Source organism: Callospermophilus lateralis, chromosome 3 (assembly GCF_048772815.1).
Source record: "Callospermophilus lateralis isolate mCalLat2 chromosome 3, mCalLat2.hap1, whole genome shotgun sequence".
In the NCBI taxonomy this organism is placed as follows: domain Eukaryota; kingdom Metazoa; phylum Chordata; class Mammalia; order Rodentia; family Sciuridae; genus Callospermophilus; species Callospermophilus lateralis.
The window spans coordinates 13253383-13273593 of record NC_135307.1 but is presented as its reverse complement, the minus strand read 5'-3'; the positions used below and the strand labels follow the sequence as shown (position 1 = coordinate 13273593).

General features: G+C 52.9%; 1 protein-coding gene across 3 annotated transcripts in view; it reads right to left on the bottom strand.

The window, feature by feature from the left end:
• The window catches only part of Itpk1 (inositol-tetrakisphosphate 1-kinase), a 129196-nt gene that overhangs the window by 87346 nt on the left and 21639 nt on the right, over positions 1 to 20211 (bottom strand). For 2 of the 3 annotated variants that reach the window (XM_076849726.2, XM_076849727.2), the window contains one exon: positions 15655 to 15679. In XM_076849726.2, coding sequence (XP_076705841.1) covers positions 15655 to 15679 — 25 coding nt within the window. Of the gene's footprint in view, positions 1 to 8998; positions 9113 to 15654; positions 15680 to 20211 lie in introns of those variants that run through there. The other variant, XM_076849728.2, reaches the window with a different exon arrangement.

The following is a 20211-nucleotide window of genomic DNA, read 5'->3' as shown; positions in this document are numbered from 1 at the left end:
AAAACAAAATTGGTTTCAGCATGAGCGTGCAGCCCACTCCTATGCTCAAAGAAAGCGTGCAACAGCGGGCACCCCCGGGTGGTAAGGAAACGCATTTTGCTCCCACAGGCCACACAGGAGGCTCTGGATCTTCCAGAAAGACATTTTCAAATCCCCTTCCAGAGGGTCAGAAAATGAGCTGGACAGAGGCAGGGTTCCAGTAGGCCCGGCTACAATGCTCTGTGCTGTCCCAAGAAACAGTATGGGTCCCCAGCAGTCCAGCTGGAGGGTCTGTCTCACTGACCATGCTCAGGACCTCGAGGCATTTCATCTTTTCCCCTAAATAAGCTGGACAGATGTGGTCCTGGTGCCCCTTGGGCAAGAGAAGGCACTGAGGCCCCAGATAGCAAAGCAACTGTGTGCCCTGAGCCCCAGGCCGGGACACGCAGCCAATAGCCAGGCTTAGGGAGCCAGCTCCCCTAAGGGCCCGCTGCCTCAGCTTAGGGTGTGCGGCCCTTGACCAAGTGCAGTCAGTGTGTGCCCCTGTGGCCCCCGGCCCTCTCCCAGCCAGGCCCCTCCCCACCATACTCCTGGGCTCTTAGCCCAAAGGCATCCCAGTCAACCCAGGTTCCTGCCGAGCTTGTCAAAATACTCTGAACTACATGGCCACCTGGCAGGGCCTACAGCAAAAGTATTGCCCAGAGAGGGAGAAGGGAGTGAGCTCAAGACCCCCCTCACGCCAGGCCTCCCAGGCCCCACCTACATGAGATGGGAGAGACACCAAGTCAAGGCCAGACTCCTGCCCGGTTAGGAGGGTGGGCTTCCCAAGACTGGAGTCATCTTAGAGCAAGAAAACCAGTGAGCTGCTAGGAAGTCTCCCGAGCCCACAACCCCACCCAGCCGCTAAGCTCTCCTGACCTCAAGCAACCTCCCCCTCCAGCAAGGAGGGCTGACAATTTCACAAGGCCTTCTACCTGCCCTCACCTCATCTCAGTCAGCCTTGCCACCATCTGGTCAATGGGCCTCGCAGAGGCAGTGTCACTTGCTCAGGGTTGCCCAGCTCCAAAGGAGCAGAGCTGGAACTAGGGCTGAGTCATGGACCTCACCAAGCAGGCAGCCTTCAGGGCAAAGAGGGTACTGACCTTGCCACTGCACAACCTGGAACCCAGGGCCAGTTCTGCTGCTGGCTCATGGGGTGAAGACAGTGCCACTGGGGAGCCTCTGTCCTCCCGCCTGGCAAGTGCAGACACTCGTACTGGCCCTCAGAAGGCAAGGCACAAATAGACATGACCACTGCTACTGCCTGGGCTGGGTCACAGAAGCCCGGCTGAAAGGCACCAAATGCATTTTGGAATTTGTGTGGGCTCCTCACAGCCCAGGAGACTGCAGGCTGTCTCCTTGCAGAGACCCAGGACACCTGATCAAACCCCCACCCAGTCCCTGTACCCCATTCCCATGGGGTCGCTGAGAGCCTTCCCGAATGGCATTGAGTAATGCCGACTGAGCCCCACACCAGCCGAGTTCCTAGGACACAGCTGCAGGGCTGGGCACCCCGAGCCATCTCCTTATAGGGTATGCTGCAGGGCCATTCTCTAAAGCTCAAAAAGAAAAAGACTTAGATTGACAGTGATGCTGGAAAACAGGCCTGGGAAGCGCAGCTCCAGAGCAGCTGGGTCCCTGAAAGGGCCGACTCTGCCTGCAGCTTACATGAGAACAGCTGAGGCCTTGGGGAAAGGAACCATGGGGTTGCCGTGGTTCCCAGGGGCGATCTCCAGCCTGGAGGTGAGAAAAGGAGGCAAGAAAGGCAGAGCTAAGTTACAGCTCTGGACTCACAAGGAAAAGCTATGAGATCGCTGTGCCCAGGACTCCCTGGTACCCCCTTGGGCCAATGATAAGCAGCACACCAGGCTGGGGGGACTGGGTATTTATGGGGGTAGACCAGGGTCAGCACCCCTCAGAATGGACCCCTTCACCCTGGCAGGGTTGGACTCAAGGAAACCCAGAAAGAGGGAGAAAGTAGATCAGCTAAATGTACCCAGGCAGGATAAACCCTGCTCCAATTCCAGACGGTGCTGCAGGCCAACAGCACCCACTCCTGAATACGGCAAAGAGCTCGGGGCTACCAAACCAAGACGTCACACAGCCACAGCAGGGAGTCACCCCTGGCCAGCCCTGCTTCAGGCAGACCAGAGACAGCACCCCAGGTACCCCTAGTCTCTTTCCTCATGAGAGCCACTCTCAGGAGAGATCCTCTCGGTGGGGCTCACTTCCGCCCCTTACTTAACCACACCACACCTCACTTAGGTCCCATCTTCCATGGGACACGGGCAATGACGATGGTGATGGTGGCACCAGCAAATGCTGAAGACCATGCTTCCTCCCTGCTGTTTGCTGGTGGCTCAACTGTGACCCAGACGTGGTAGAAGCAGTGCCCCAAGGGGCTTCTAGGGAGGCCAACTGTGATGGTTTAGATCTGCAATGTCACCCAAAAGCTTGGTCTCCAGAAAAGCACTGTTCAGAGGCAGGGCCACTGGGAAGTGCCTGGACCCTAGGGCTCCAACCCCACCGATGGGTTGACCCACCATGGACTCCTAGCTGAGTGGGTTTGGGAAGAAGGGCTCTGTACCGAGAGTGCCCTCGCCCACACACTCTCTGCTTCCTAGCCACCCTGAGCTGACAGCCTGCCTCCTCCACTATGTTTTTCCTCCGGGCAGCCTAAAAGCAACTGGGCCAACGACCCTGAACTCAGATCTCCAAAACCATGAGCCAGAACAAACCTTTCCTCCTTTAAGTTGATTTTCTCCGATATTTTGTCACAGCATCAGAAAGCTAACATGCCACAAGTGAGAAAAGACTTGGACGCCAGGGGCTGGGGTGCCCGACTCCCTCATTGCCTTCCCCCTGCCTGGAATGTGATCGTGCCCGATGGCCCAAGCTCCAGCACCAGGGATAGCAAGGTGACCTCCCTTCAAAAAGCCTGCATGCAGGGTGGGGACATAGCACCAGCAGAAGAGGCCCACCTAGCCCTACACTGCCTGCCTCCAGCACCTCTGGCAGGGGAGAGACGCGGCGTGGTTAATTTTGGCTACTGTTATTTCCAGCTGGATCCTGGGAGATGAATGCAAATCCTGCCATCCTGCAAGTGAGAGATGGTACCACAGTGAGCTGCAGGTACACAGGATGCTGCAGAATAGAAGCTGGCCAGGCAGAGTGGACGCGGGGGCTGAGGAAAGGAAAGCCCCGCCCAAAGTACAATGCCCCTGCAACAGAGACTCCTGGAAGATGTGACCAGGCCACTATTCTGTTTCCATTACCACTGTCCTTTTTCATCCAGGTAAAAACAAAGATTTCCTACCTGTGACACTGACAAGGTTCTTCAATATTTCAGGAAGAAAAGTTCAATCCTCTCCATGGTTTTTAGTCTCCCTCCTGAGGACTTAACACGCTTCTTCACCAGGGTAACTGATCTCATTTCCCCACACACATTGGCTGCCAGGAAGCTCAGATCTACCCTGAGGCACCCTCACAGCGGCAGGGCTAACAGGGGACATCTTCTGTTCCTTGGCTTGGACCTACTTCTATTTCACTCAATTTCCTTTGAGGAAAGAGGTAGAAAGTAAAGTATATACAACACCAAAAAGCTAGGAACATCCTTAAGCCATAAAAATAATGGAAGCAACTCATTCTTCCCATTCCAGGATAGTCAAATAGCAAGTTACCTAACAAGCTAGCACCTCATATGAACAAAGAAAGTGGTCTCCAGTTCATGAGTTCCCTGAGTCCCACATCCCTGATTCAGCCAACCTCAGATGAAAAATGTGTGGCAGAAAAACCTGCACCTGTACTGATCACGTGCCAACCTTCTCCCTCGTCCTTATTTCCTCTGCCATGTGGACACTGTTGGAGGTACTCTAAATATTCTAGAGACGTACACGGGAGGACAGTGCACATCACAGGCAGACACCGAGGATGCTCCATGAGGACCTGAGCATCTGAGGGATTTGGTGTCCAGAGGGGTTCCTGGAACCAATGTCCCATGGATACCATGGAACAAGCCACTGACAGGTGCTAGGTGACACATCAACCTACTGCTGAAAAAGAAATCCAAGATCTATCCCTGTCCCAGCCCGCAGGCACCACTACCGAGCGCAGATGATGAATCTTCAGCATACACAAATGCACAGCTACCCCACATCCCATCTCAAAGGCTCCCTTAGTTGTTGCAGTCATGTTAAATGTTCATATTTCAACTTCAAAAGCACTAAAAGTTGTTTAAGTACAGAACCAGAGAGAAGGAAAAAGAATGGGTTCGTGTAGGCACAGAGAAAGCTCACAGCAGGGGCGCTGGGGAGGGGGATGCTGGGGAACTTCTCCTATTCCCCCATTTCTATAACATTCAATTAATTTCTGATTCCCGAAAGTTTCTTGGTAAGCTGTTTCTATGTGTCAGAACGTAAAAGAGGCTTCCACAGTCCCCAGAGGAATGAGATGTGGCCTGTGGCCCAAGGAGCTCACAGAGAAGGACAGGGAAAGCCTCCACAGTGTGCAATGACACCATAAAATGAAACCTGCCTGCCTGGAGGCGGGATGCACAGTAGACTTGGGGGCCCACACAACAGAGGGCTTCCCAGGCCTAGGGGAGGGGGGTCCCAGAAGGCTTCAGAGCTAGTGACTGTGAACCTGGTTGGACAGATCAATGAGTGTCCAGCAGTCGGAACACCAGGAGGAACAGGCCCTGTGGATACCTGGGCTCTGCACTGGGTTCCTGGAGAGTGCCTCGGTGGGTGGGAGCTGGCTGAGGCCCCTGGAACAGAAATCAACTGCTAAGGATCTCATGGGGCCCTCCAAGGAACAGGTCACGTCCCTACAGACTGGCCTGCAGCCACTCAGTGGCAAGACGGGGCTGTGTGAGAAGAGCACTTGGCAGCCAGGAAGTGGAGAGAGACCAAGACACCTGGGCAAAGGAACCCCAGGGATGCACTGGCGTCGGGACATGAACACCCCAGCTGAGAGTGGCAGTTAAGAGGGCCCTGGAAGCCACAATGATGAGGACACTAGCCGGACACAGAGGGACATACACCACCGATCTCCTACACAGGTGGACACCAAAAGAGCTGAACCCGGCAGTGAGGGCAGAATGTGGCTACCAGGCAGGGCTGCCAGGCCACAGGGCGACAGCGGGAGTGAGATCTGCGCTGTGACACACATTTCAAAGTAACCAGGTAAATGTCAAAGATCCTACCAGGTAAAATCAGAGGTAAAAGAGGTAACATGGTTAATTATCTTCATTTAGTCACCATGCATTGTACACACACATTAAAACCTCACACTGGATTCCATATGCGTCCATGATGATGTGTCAACTAAAAATAATATTAATTTTAAAGGGCTGGTGGTGTAGCTCAGTGCAGGAGCATTCACCCAGCATGCAGGAGGCCCTGGGTTTGAACCCAGCACTATAAAAAAAGGAAAGCAAACCACAGAAATCAGAATTAACAAAATATATATATATTAATTCTTAAAGGAATGGACCACGAGCCAGCATGATGGGCTGGCGTGCCAGCTGTATCACCTGCTTGCCATGGGGCCAGGATGAGGACTCCTGACTCGGTTTCCTCGTATCTAAAGTGGGCATGATAATAAACACATTATCTATAAAGAGAATAAGAGTAGTTCTCTGGACCGTTGTGAGGATTGAATTACTTGATATATGCAAGTTCTTGGAAAGGGCCCCTAAACACAGTAAGGCTGTCTTCATATTTGCTGTGGTCATGTCTACCGTCACAATGACCACACCTAAAGAGGTGTTGACCAGTTCACCCATGCATCTAATAGCCATGCCAGAGGCCCAAAGCCCGGCACGAACCTGCTGAGCATCACCCTCCACACATCCAGAGGCAGGAATCAAACCAGAGGCAGCCCCCTCACCTGGCAGCCCCACCCATCCTGAGTGGCCCAGCCGAGGTTTAAAATCAAGGGTTAGTCCTTATCTTTCAGAGCCACATTCAGAAACGTCACAGGCAAATTGACAGAATGCTGAGACAGACTTCACTGGAACCCAGTGTGAGCCAGGATCTCCCTGGAGCCATCCTGGTCGTGTGTGGACACACAGAGCTTTGGAAGGGCACATGGACCGTTAGACTAAGGTCACCTGACTCTGGTATGTCATATGGTTTTTCCTAATAGAAACCTTTTTAAACAATCCTAAATAAGCCCTCATGAGCCCAGCAGCCTGGCTCCCACCCTGTTCCTCCTCTTCCTCCTGCCCATGCGAACTTGGGTAAGCTACTCGCCCTTGGTTTCAGTGTTCTGCTATCTAACATGGGGATGACACTAGTATACACCTAACTAGACTACTGTAAGGAATAAATGAATACGTGGGCATAAATACTTATGGCCTAGGCTGGCACCCAAGGTGTGCTCAGTGGAGGTCACCCACTGTGACCGGGGCAGTGTGCCAGAGTGGGGCCACACCACCCTGAGAGAAGTGAGAGCCTGATATGCAAGGTTTACACTGTCTTGCACAGCCCTGGGTTCCCCAACCTCCTGCTTTGAGCACAGAGCCAGATATGGGGACACCACAGTAACACTGGGCCTGAGCCCCAGCCTTGTAGGCACCATGGGTGGGAGTCATAGAGGCACAACTGCAAGCCCCCCTCATATTGCATATTAACATCATATTGCAAAGGCTTGGTGCCTTAAACTCAGCAAAGTCGCTCCTAAAAATCTACCCAAAGTGAATATCTGAGATATAGTATAGGTACACAATGACTGAAGACTAAAGATATCCATGGCAGCACTGTCAGTGACAGCAAGTCAGAAATAACTTAGAATGAGGCTCTGGGGCGCACAAATGGTTCTAGGTGCTGGGACACAGGGCCAGTGAGAATGGAGGCAAGCACTGTAGCAGTTACTTACAAGATGCTTCATTCAACAGCACAAGCAAAGGTTCATCTACCCTCAGATGCAGGTCACAAAACTAGGGACAGAAAAGCCCAACGTGGCGCACACCACACGTAAGAGTATGGCTTATGTCAAGACAGAAGAAAAGGCCAGAGGAAAACACTGAACAAATGACTTTACTGTGTACCTCTGGATTTTCACCTTTAGGCCTCTCTTACCTCCCAAGATTTCAAGAAGGAGTACACGTTACTTCCCGAGCACAAGAATAACCCAGAGTCACTCTGAACAAATACAGACCTGCAGGGCCTGCCACACGTGGTGCAGCAATCACTCAGTCCTCCGTCCACATCCAGCAAACAAAGAGCACACATGAAACAAAACCTGCTCTCCCTGCAGACTAGGAAGCTCTGGCCTCAGCAAGGCATGCTGACCGGCAGCTCCAGGGAGGAGAGGGTGGGGTCTGCCAGGAAGCAAAGAGGTATCACAGGCCAGACTACACCTGAGCTGGCGAGGGAGCAGCCAGCCCCTTGCCCAACCAGCTGAGGAAACACACGTCTGCATTTCTGCCTGTGACTTCATGGTTGCGAGCCCAGCTGGGCTTGAAGCATGGCCCAGGACCTTCTCATCAACATGCTTCTCAGACTCCCATTCTGCTGCTGTGCTGTCCACAAGAGGTGCCCTTCATCCCAGAGAGACCCACCTGGTGAGGAGCCAGGAGCCCGCACCCAACTCCCCACCCTGGCATGTCCAGCTCACCAGCTCACAGGACCACAATGCTGGAGGCTGCACAGCCACCTTAGGGGGCTACCTTCTGGACAACTTCACCCTGAGTGTACAGGACAGGTGGCTACTTTCAAAGCCGAAATCTTCCTCTGGCTCTTCCACAACGGCCCTTTATGTCCTTCCCATTTCCCCATGTTCCTTCATCCACCTTTTTTTTCTTCTTCTTCTTTTGGTTTTACATCAAGTGCTTGCCTGGCACACTCCAAGGCAACTGTGAACTTTTTTGAAGGCTGACCAGGGGTCTGGGGGCTGGGGGAGATGGAGTCCCAACTCAGCACAGCAGTGTGGGGGGCCTGGGTTCTGATTTCCTGGCCACTCTGTCACCCAGACATGGAAAGCAGGAACTTGCTTTCATAAGGATCTGCTCCTGTTGGCTCAGCATGTCAGAGGCCAGGAAGGGCCGCACCAGGACTGAGCAGCACTGTGGGGCACCCGGGACTCCCCCACCACGTCCTTAACGGAAGCCTAAAAGGCTCAGGAGTAAAAAAGCCGACAGGAGGGAAGCCACCCCGACACCCAGCCTCTCGGCAGCCTCCCTCCAGCACTGCCCACGCCGTCTCCCAAAATGTGGGTGTTTTTAATAGCTACAAAAACTGACACTAATTTATATAACTCCCCCACCCCGTGTATCAGTATTATAAAAAAATACTATGGAGATCATGCTCACAGATAAATCTATTTGTTAACTATGTATCTTAAGTAAATGACTGTGAAAATAATTTTCTATATTTGGAAAAAAAAATCTGTACTTCAAATTTTCTTTAAAAAAAAGTAGTGAACTAAAATCTGTAATAATTAGAAACTCAGTAGTAGTACGTCTGTGGTGTGGAGTCCTCCAGCAGCAACCCTCCTCCTCCACAGCACAGCTTACTGTGCGTTGCCTCTGCCTCTGCTGCTGTGCATGACAAGGAATGAGGGAAGTCAGCTAATACTCCCTCAGGACCTGTCAGGTCTCTGTGCTGAGTGGCATCCCCACTTTAAAGATGAGGAAAATGAGGTCACGCAGCCAGAAAATAGACCAACAGAAACTCAAGCCCAAGCCCAGGACTCCCAGGGTCATTCCAGGACACTCTATGTCCATTACTAGCCTCAATCACCACATGGAAACCTTCCAACCCCTTGGCAGTCTTTCCTGCGATGCTGAGGTCTGCTGGGGGTCACTCCAGCTCAGGTGGCCCTCATATAGCTACTGCTACCTGGGGAAGTGGCTACATGTCTGCTTCTAGATGTAAGGACATCAAGCCTCCAATTAGGGCAAAGTACTCAGTTTTCCCAAAGCCTCTTGCCCTTGGCTTCAGAGCACCAGGAAGAGGGAGGGCAAGTCCCAGCCTACCTGTGCCCCCAGGAGACAATCCAGCAAGGGCAGCCGCTGGAGACTCTGTAGAGTGTGTGGTGCAGGCGTACAGCTGGCATAAATCATCAGATGATGCATCTGTATAGCTTCTGAAACAAGTTTGGAGCCAGGTGGAAACACTCCCTAAGTGACAAGGACACGTTCTAACACTGAACTAGAGAACTCAGCATTACAATCCCCAGAGAGAAGCAGGCCCTGCAACCTTGGGACCCGCGGGATCTGCTTTGGGGAGGCCAGCTGTTGAACCCGCGCCTCTGCTGCTTGCATCCAGCACACCTGTCTGAACACGCAGATGTCACCACCACTTTGCCCTCCTCTGGCTGATCCTCCTCCTGCACCCCATAATCTGGTACCCTAGGCAGCAATGAAGGAGGTGTCTGGGGGAGGTCCCCTCTCTCCTCACACCCACATCCACCCAGGTACCAAGCCCTGCCACTTGTCCTCCCAGACCTCATTACCACAAGAATTTCCAGCCAGGCTTCAACACCCTCCCTACCCTCCCTAGGTCAAGGTCCTACTCTATGCTGGGACACTTCCAGTCCAGCCTGTCTCCAGATGGATTGCCCCCATCACCTCCAATTCCAGCACTCATCCTTCCCTGCAGATGCCATTCAATGCCCTGACTCAGCATCCAACAGTCCCTCAGCTCTCCGGGGACCGACATTCCCACCACTTCCAGCTAGGTCTCTTGCCAACCCTCTCAGGCCCAAGGGTCTAGACCAGCCAAAGCACTGGCCACCATCAGACCCCCATCCCAGCTTCGGAGTATGCAGGGCTGTGCTCCAGCTCAACCCATTCTGATACCCACCCATCCATGGATACCTCTGTCATCACCAAAAGGTATGAAAGGTACAGCCTTCCCCAGAAGGCCTCCCTACCACAGCCCACTGCCCAGGGCCATGCCCATTCCCACCCTCACAGGCCCCACCCACAGCACAGATGAGCCTGTCCTGCCCACTGAGCTCTTCAGGAGCTTAGGAGGTCATCGCCGTGGCTCCCCAAGCTCCAGAGGCCCAGTACCCACTTCTGCGTCAGCCCTGGGCACATGGCCTTTCTCGGAGGAGAACTGTCTGCCTGGCCTTTCTCAGTCTTGCCTTTTCTCCCTGGCTGTCTGTCCACCATGCAAGGAGGAGATACATACACCAAGAACAGTAGCATTTCAAGCAAGTGACAGCTCTGGAGAGACCATGACAGAAAGGCCTGCCGCAGCCTCTCCCTTCTGCAAATGGGGAAACTTATTTACTTCCCTGCCTGCTTGAGAAACAGCGGCTGTTCCAAGACAGGGTTTCGTAACGTCTGAATTCTCAGGGAATCTGGAAGGAAGACAGTAAATCTATAATCGGCTACTGTACTTCTCACATTTGCGGTTCACTCACTTGCATTTTCAAATAAAATCCCAAGCCCTCTCATGCTAACAGATCTCTTTCTCCCCTGGTCCTTTACAATAACTGGGGACACAGCCCAGGAAACACACTGGGGTAGGGGCAGGACATAGCACATTCTCCCAAGGGCGCTGGCCAGAGTCAGGGAGGGTGACAGGAGTGCTGTCCTTCTGGGGTCTTCCCCACCCATGTGAGTTGCTCTAGAAAGGGGCAGTAGAGCCCAAGGACCAGAAACCATCCCTTCTGAGCTTCCCCACAGATCAGGCCAGAGAGGAAAATGCCCCCAGTCCTGCAAAGCTGAGGCAGGCCCCCAGGCCACCACATCCTGCCACCAGACCAGATGACCCTACCTGCCCAGGGATGTTTTCTCCAACAAAGACTCACTGGGTGAAATGGCAGTGACAGCCATACCCTGCCTGGCTCTCGATCACTGTAGCATCCAGTTGTTTTAAAGGTCAAAAGCCCAGGGAGTGAGTCAAGACCTGGTTGGGCCTGCAGGCTCCGACTGTCCTCCCAGGCAGCTCTGTCAGGGGGGACAAGGCTCATCACCACTCCCAGGTTCTTCCTGCAGGGAGCCTTCCTGAATGACCAGGCTGGGTGCAGGCCCTCTTCTGTGCCTAAGCCCATGTGCTCACCCACACCTAGCCACTGACAGCCTACCACAGGCTTCACAGAGAGCCAAGGGGACTGGCGGGGCCAGCACCTACAGCCTGGCCCAGAGAGGCTGCTGCACCACTGCTTTGAGAAGAGCTTGCCCTGCCCGCTGGCTCCTGGCCATGAGGGGCTCTCACCTCAACAGCTGGTGAGACTGCACTTGGAACAGTGCAGTCAGGGCCTATGGGTCCAGCTTCCTCAGGACAGCACTACGAAGCAGGAAACTGAGGCAAACTTGCAGCCCTCGCTGTCGTGACAGATGGCTCTTCAGGACACAGGATGAGGACACAATGTCTCATGTCCCACAGCCCTTGCCTCACGCTAGACACAGAGCAGGGCTGCTTCCCCAGCCTCCTGGATCCAGCTCACTGCAGCTCTTCTCCGAGGAGCAGGGAAGGGCCATGTGCCCTTCATCATCCTCATCTCTCAGCCCAGGGGGCCTGGCTGAGGGAGGCCAGCAGCCTCCAGATGAGTCCAGGGCCTGGGAAACCAGAGGGCCCCTGTGGGTCTCAGTGGTGCATGGGGCTGGGCAAGGCCCAGAGGGGTCTCTAGATGACCCGAGAGCCAGGCCCACTGCTGTCCCTCTCAGAGGAGTTACCTGGTCCTGAGAAACAAATGGCCTTCAAACCAAACCCCCGAAATGAGCATCTAAAACAATGTCTCTATTTGTACGATTTACAGTTGACATCTAAAATTTCTCATCATAAGTTTAAATACTTGCAGAGGATGTAATTTCCAACATACTGTAAATATTACCATTTTAAACTAAAACTGTTACTATTTCTCTTTTAAATGGATCCAGTGGAATCTAAATACCATAGTGATCTGAGATCCACCATCATCCATCTCAAAATTATATAACCAAGCTCTCCTTGACACCTGGAAATCCCACCACGTTCCTTTCTCTTCCTGGACTCTAATTCCCAAGCCCGCTTTCCATTGGGATGTTTATGCAATCACAGCACACACTGGGAAGCCTTGTACTGATTATTCCACAACTGAGCCAAAACATACACATGTATAGATAATGTTTCTTTTCTTCATTTCTCATGTGACCATAAAGCTCTTCAGTGTCAAAATGTTTCTTCTCATTGCAACTAATATTAGGACACAACTGAAAAACATGACAGAAACATTTAAAATCATACAAATGAAAATCACAGAAAGTACAACTTTACTGGAAACACAACTTTGAGGCAGTGAATGGGACCTTTAAAGTCATTTCCTGTATCCACAGATGAGTATCATCTACTGCTGGAACGAGACAGGCTTATCAATTCTATCTTCATTTTTCAGTTTTCATGGATATGTGTTAAAACCACTTACTCAAAAAAAAAAAAATGGAAAGAGATCTGTCATAGCAAATTCTTTGGATTCCTGTAGAATCATATGCCAAGAATTACAGTAATCTCTCATCACACATCTTTGTTTTCCATGCTGGGGACTGGCTGGCCCCGGGGGCCCTGTGTGCTAGGCAAGCACTACACTACCACGTGCACCCCAGACCTCCAAGATCACTCTTGACGTGCTATCGGCTGACAATTTGTGCAGTTCCTCTTTCAATTCTGTTGCAAACAAGGAATGGGGACCACCTCCCTGGCCCAGGGTTATAACGATGACTGGCGGGCTTCCTGTCCTGCAGTCCACTCCTGGGTTCAGGCCTGCCTAAGGAAGCAAGAACATGTGGCTCTGCAGATCACCAGTTCCTTAGAGCCAGGTCCAGTGCCAACTCTGTTACTCAAAATAACTGAGTCCTCACACCAATCCTGGGCACAGACAGTAGAATTATCCCCACTTTAAAGCTGAGCAGACTGACATACAGAGTCCTTAAGCAACTGGTCCCAAATCACACAGCCAGAGACCTAAACCTGGGTGGTCTTATTCCACACCACTATAGACACTGTCCCTACAAAAGAGGAGGAGGAACAATGTGGAAGGGGTAGCAGGGGTGACAGGAAAGGAGTTTATAAGCTCTTTTCCCAGCACACAGCTATGGGACCAGCACCTGAGGAGGCTGAACATGCGTAAAAAGTACCTCCACCTGGGAAGGATTACACGCAAAGTTCCTTCAGAGTAAATGGCTTCGATGCCTGGTACACTGGAGTCCCCATAAGTACTGAACACTGATGAACAGCAGGAAGAGGAATGATTCCATGACCTGGACAAACACTGCAGGACCTTTCCAGGGTTTTCAGCCTTGGGTCCTGACCCAGCCCCAGCATCCTTTTATATGTAGCCAAAGGCAGGAACGCCAGGCAGGCAAGCAGTTAGTAAGCGGAGCAGCCCGCTACCATGCTCGGGAGACCGCCTGCCCAGCAGACAACAGGCCCACACAGAGCCCAACGCTGCCACCAACCAGCTGAATACCCCAAGAGGTCACTTTGTCCTGAACCTCAGCTTCCTCATCTCTACAGAGGACGCACCATCACTGGGTGCCTCTCCAGACTGGGAAAGTGGACCTGACACGGCCGATGTGGAGGTGGCTGGTGCAAGGTCACCCTCATCCTCACTACCACCTTAACCAGGGCCCAGAGCCAGGGACTGGGTACACAGAAGCCTAATTTTGAAAAACCAGCCAGCTGATGTGGCTTGCAATTTTTGCAAAGCCTTTCCCAATGTCTTAAAATTTAAAACAACCAGGGGTGCCAAGAGGAGGTGAGGGAGAGGCTTTTTATTTTTAGATGCCAGAGTGGAAAGCGTCCAGTTTGGCCTCATTCTGGTCCCCAGCCACCACTTCCTTCCCCGAGTCATCATCAAAAGAAGAACAGACACATCTTGAAAGACTTCAGAGCCCCTCCTCTGCCCGCCTAGCACATTCTGAAGTAGTGACTCCAGTCTCCTGTCCCACCCATGACTAAGCAGGAAAGGTTCAGCGCAGCCTCCTAGGAGGCCCGGGAAACCTGTGGCTCCTGGTTGTCTCTCACACCGTGTGCATGGTGGCATTGTAGTTTGGGATCATGTGAATGGAAGGGTCTGGAGGAGGAATGCCTCTCTTCCTCTGTCAAGAAGGGAGTCTGCTGGTAAGCACAGGCCCTCACTTCCTCCAGGAACCACTCCCAGCAGCGACACCCCTCCTGGGCCCTTATCAGTGCTGCAGCAAACCACAAGGAAGCCCAGAACTGTCCCTTGCACATGGAGCACCAAGTAGCACCAAGAGTTCCTTGGTGGGTATACCTCTGCAAAGGGTTTTCAAGTTAGCCTTCAGAAAGGGCTAAACCTCTCCAGCATCCTGGAGAAGAGATGGTCCACACCCACCTCCTTTGCACAACCCCCGTCCTCACCCATGCACACTGAGAACCCCCAGGCAGCAGAGAAGGCCCTGAGGCACACCTCTTGGCCATTCCTGAAATGGACAGGGCAATCAAAGTCCACAGTTCAGTTCAGTTGTCAGTCATGCAACTCTACAAAGCCAAGATGAGCCTTCATGAACAGGAGACAGCTGACCAGAGGCTTCCAGAAACTATCTCTCTACCCCAAAGCAAACCTCAGCCCTCTGATGACAAATCAACCCTCATACCACCAGCAGGAAGTCAGGAGGGGCATGCAGCACCCTTCGCCAGAGCTGTGGACAGCGTTGCAGGAGCCACCACTGCCCAGTCTGACCCTGAGCAGAGGATGCTCCAGGGCCTCTGTGCTGCCCCTTTGGGCCTGAAGTGCTGAATCTGCCAGGAATGGGGCAGTCGTTCCCAGTGGGCTCCTGAAGCCAACCACGGTAGCCTCTGAGAGCTCCCCAGCAAGCTTTCTGGAAGCTTCCTACAGGGGGCCCAGCTCTTCATCAGCCCTGATCTGGTTCCTGGACTGGCTGGCCCTCTCTGCAAGGGCCAGTGACCATGGGTCTCAGTGCCACAAGGTGCCAGGTGTGCCTGTGGCTGCAATGTCCTGCCTGCCACTCACTGCAGGTCTCAAGGTATCTGTGTTTACTAGACAAAAATGCCCCCCTTCCCACCCTCATGAGTCATAACCACAGCAGCAAATATCACCAGCCAGAGAGCACCCAGGCAGCCCCTCACTCCAGGCTCTTCCCTGATAGGTCAGACCTCCTGGCTCTCCTGAGACAGCTGCTGTCAGAGACTGTGCATCTACTTCCTATCCTGGGACAGTTTCTCCATCCAGCCATCCATCCTCCTTCCTTCCTTCTCCCTCCCTCCTCCACCCACCCTTCCTTCTCTCTCCATTCATCCATCCGTTCTTCTCCATCCATCCATTCCCTCTATCCTTCCTTCCTTCCTTTTCCAGCCAATGAGCTCCTGGCCCAAGTCCACTCGGAATGAGGCAGAATAGGGTACAGAACAACGGACACCTGCCTGGGCGACTGCTGAACCCTCAGCTTTTCCACCCCCAATGCGAGCAATACCATGACCCCCAGAACTCCCAAACTAACCCCTAGCTCCTTCCCCAAAAAGACACAGTAACTCTGCATGGCAGCAGCCATCAACCACCTGTGCCCAGTCTGGTGAGGAAATGGCATTTAATCCTCAGGGGAAAGTTACCAACCAGAGTGTGACAAGGGGGCCAAGCACTCAGACTCCTACGGAGTTGGGAAAGGGGAGCACTAGGTCACACTACCTGGAAGGCGGTCAAAGTGCAGTCTGTACTCACCTGCACCACCTCTATCCCCCGCTTCCTGTGGAGAAAAACAAAGAAAACGCATGTTACTACAGCAGGCAGGAAGCAGAACGTCCACTACAGCTAAAGGCAGGCCAGTGCTGAGAGCCGCCCTGGGAGAGTGGGCACCAGTCTCCATGTCGCCCGGTCAGCCATGCTCTCCAGGGCAGGGATTCTCACAGCCACCAAGGGCTAGAGGAGAGGGTGAAACTGGCTGAAGTCCCATTAAGGACTCATAATGGCTGTCCTCCCTCTGATCCAGGGGCCAGGCCTTCTTCAGTGGCTCCACCCTGCATTGTCCCAAGACTCTCCCACCGCCAAATTCACCATGGACGCCAGTGCCTCTGCTCAGCTCAACCTCCCCCCATGGCTCCCCATGCCATCCAGCCTCAGGCTGAACACCTTGGCCTGGCGCCTGACACAGCCTGCTACACCCAACCCAAAACACTCTCACCCATGGGAAGCCACAGAACCCTGACCCCATACTCTTCTCAGGCCAAACATGTCTCCAGTACCGGCCATCTCTGGCCCCATGGACTCCCTGCCAGTCCCTTGACCCAGTCCACCCACACCCCTCCTAGTCTAAATCTCACATCCTCCCCCTTTTTCCCCCTCTCCCACATAGTCTCAGGCTACTATCTGTCCCCACATATGCCTGACTTTGCCCACCTATTAAGAGCCTGGGTCTGGGTCTGCCCAGAGCACAGAGCCCTCATCCTCGCCCCCCACATTTCCTCCCACAAGCATAGCCAGGGCCCCTCTGTGTGGAACAGCACAGTGTCATCCCACAGCACCCTCCCCAACCCCGTCAGCAACGCTCCCACAGACCTTAAGCTGCTACTCTCCCAGCCCTTTGTGCGAGAGCATGGATCACCATCACCTAGGAGTGCCCTGGGTAGGGTTACCGGGATCTGTAGGGACTGAGAAAGACTGAAGTGCATGTTTGTGTGCATGCTGGGAAGAAGGCAGGGCCTCTGACAGCCACTCAAAGAAGCCTGGGACCAGGCAACAGGAATTAGAGTTGACTCCCCAAGCTCCGTAGAGTAAAGAACGTTCCAAGTTTAAAAACTGTGTGCCCCACACCTAGCTCTGGTGCTTGCCTGGCATGTACATGCTCATGAACAGTTGCTGGTAAATGAAGGTATAGACACAGGAAAACTTAGCTCAGCTCCTGGGCCCAGCCCAGTCCAGCACTCTGAGGGTACAACAAATGCCCTTTGGGAAAATCCTGCTGGCATCCAGATTATCCTAGCACATGGCTCTCATCTCTACCAAGCCAACTGCAGTCATTCCAATCAGTCCACATTTTACAACATCTAGTCCTTTAAAAAAAATTTTTTTTAAGAAGGACCTTAGCTTTGGGGCTGGGTTTGTGGCTCAGCAGTAGAGTATTCGCCTCTCACGCTCAAGGGCTGGGTTCGATCCTCAGCACCACATAAAAATAAATAAAGGTATTGCGTCCAACGACAACTAAATATAAATATTTAAAAAAAAAAAAAAAAGATCCCTAGCTTTGAAAACAGATGGAACACAAAAACAAGAAAGCAACAACAAAAGTAATCAAGAGAAAAGGTAGGCTGAACTCTTCAGGGGGTTGAGCTCCCCAGAGTCCCACCAGCCCAGAGCTCCTAGAACAGGATAAACTGGAACTTTGGCAAAAAGTGGGGCTTGATTCCCTTCAGTCCACGTCAGGTCACACACACCTGAACCCTTCCTGCCCGCTGACTCCTCCTGCAGCCCGAGGAGGGAGGGCACAGGCTTCCCGCTGCTCAGGTGAGTAAGCAGAAGTTCAGGGGACTCAGGAAGCCAGGAGCTGGCCAGAGGTCTGCCCCACCTGCACTCACAGCCAGGTGTAGCACAGTGGGCGGTGGCACCCAGTGGGCTAGCACCTCTGGCCTCCAGGGCCACATTGTAAGGGGATGAACAGGGGACACTGGTGGAAAACCACGTCCCCTCTGGTAGTGGAGCCCAGTGCACTACCCTACCTCCTCTTGGGAAATAACCTGTCAGGCAGGGCTCGTTCCCTCATTGGAAACTTCTGAAAAGCAAAGGTATTAGCAACCTCGAACTCCCCAGGAGCAGGCTCCTGAAATCCTGCCATAACCAGAAAGTTCAAAGGGCAAGAGGGAGAAGTGGGGGACGTGGGGAACAGAGGAACAGTACCAGCTGCTCCCTCTTGAAAACCCTAACTCCACCGCCCACCTTGTCACCCTAGACACACTCAGTGTGCAAAATACTTCAGACTCGGGGATCCCACTGCCAACCCGTCTGTGATTGCAAAAGGTTGGTAGCGAACTACATGTCCCCAAGAGGTTCCACTAACAAACCACATGCCCGAAAGAATAGCATGAAGCAGTAGAAAGAACAAGGAAGCCCTCCCTGCGCCCAGGAGGAGAATCACATCCACAAAGCTGCATGTGAAAAATGCAAAATCCTGTGTGCTGGACAGCCATCGGTGTGAAGAACAGCACCCAGGACAAGAGGGTGTGCTTATGTGTAAACAGAACAAACCTAAAACAACTCCAAGAAAATGACCACAGCGCGGCCAGCGAGAGGGCAAAGGCAGGGTGGAGAAGACGACGTCCGTTTCACCACATCCCTGAATTCTGGCAGAGTGCCTACAGCATATTCTCAAACTCTAGGAAAAGAGTTCTTAACGATTTTTAAAATAATAGGTGAAACCCTGGCTGCTGGCTGGGTCTGAGGTTAAGATGATGCCTGTGAAGGCACAGATCTGACCACCAAATGAAGGATGAAGCCAGGCGGCGGAGACTCGGGATTCCAGAGGACGGAAGGAGGCCTCCACAGACTGCTCGCAGAGGAGCTGGGCGGCACCCTCGGCGGGGCCTCCGCACTGCGGGTGGACACTCGGCAGACTCTGCGCCCACTGGAACACCTGGGTCCTGCGAAAACGCCAGAAGGGAACATGCTGCAGTGGCTGGTGGCAGCAAGAAAGAGGTTTGCTGGTTTTCCTTTCCACTGCCCTGTTTTCTGTATTTTCTATATGTTACTTCAACACCAGAGAAAAAAGTGACAATAGAGTTAAAGCTTAATAATTAAAATATTTATTAAAACCCAAGGCACCTGGTACCTCAGTTTTCTCAGGCCCAGCTGTGCCGCCATCCCTAAGCCACCTACCCCCATACTCTCCCTGTGACATGGGGAGAGTCCTAGTACCCATCCCATGGGACTTTGGGAGACCAGGAGTTCAGGCCAAGCGCATCACCAGGCCCATATCAGCAACAAACTCTGCTACTTTTGCTCCTATCCACATGATTCTGAGGGCCTGTACCCTGACTCCAAGGTGCCAGTCCTGGTCCTCCTGAGGACGGGTCCTGGGGGACTGTCAGCAACATAAGTGGCCCTGCCTCCTAGTGGCCAGAATCTAGACCAGAGACCAAACCAGGAGAAATGGTTGAAGGACCTAGGCAAGGACAGAGCCCTCTTGCTGGAGTTTCAGGATTTGGTCCAGCCTAGATCTAGTCCTCTCTGGATCTGCACCTGCAGGTTTCTGCTTAAACTAGTTTAAGATGAGTCTCTGTCACTGGAGGCTAAACAACAGGGGCTCTCAATGAAGTGACAGCAGCTTCCACTTCCTGAAGATGACAAAAATTATCCAGGATGACCTGGTGTTGAGGCAGAGAGACAACAGTGGAGTCCAATAAAGAGAAACAGAAAAAAGAGAAGTAGAAAGAGTGATGTAAGATTCAGAAAGGCACCCACGGTGCACACCACAAGGCCCTGAAAGCCCCAATGCAAGGCCACTGGCCACGGCATCCGGAAGGCCAATGCAGGTCATTCTAGGATGACAGAGTCCATCACACACAGCCTGCCTCACAGCCCAGGAGGACAGAAGGGTGCAGGGCCCGTGAACATCAGCATCAGCAGTAGGAGAGGGAGGGTCCCCTCTTGCCAACAAGATGAATGGCCTGCTGACAGCTAAGAGAATTCCTGGCAATCAGAGATAGCAGAGCAGCCACCAAAGAATAGTGAGGTTTGTCCAAAAAGGATCCCACAGGTTCAAGAACTGCTTTCTTGCCATATCCAAGGTCGAAGCCACTGCCTCCCTCCCAGGCACAGCTGAAGACTGCCCACTCCAGAGCCCAGCTGCCATTGCAAAGGACAACCCAGCCAGGCCTCCCAGGAGCCATCTCACATCAAGAGGGATCCACTGGAAACACTGTGCTCCCCAACCCCTACCTGTGGACAACAAAAGCAGCTGCATGCACCACACCCCAAGTTAACAACCACCTAGGAAGGCAAGGGTGTGATTAGGAAAACAGGAGGCCAGGCGACCTCACCAAACAATTTGTAGCACGGCTTGGTAACTGAGATTTCAGTCACCCAGAATAATAGGGCCCTTTAGCACTTCAAGGTACCAGGCATGTGGGGAACGGTCCTGAGTTACATCCCCCACCTTTCTCTGCCTACAAAGGCAGGGGTCTCTGCATGCCACCCAGAGCCCACAATGTCTCCCAAGGACCTGGGGTTACTGATAGGAAACAGGGCCTCCTCCCTTACCCCTGTGTGCAGAGGAAATGCCGCAGTCCC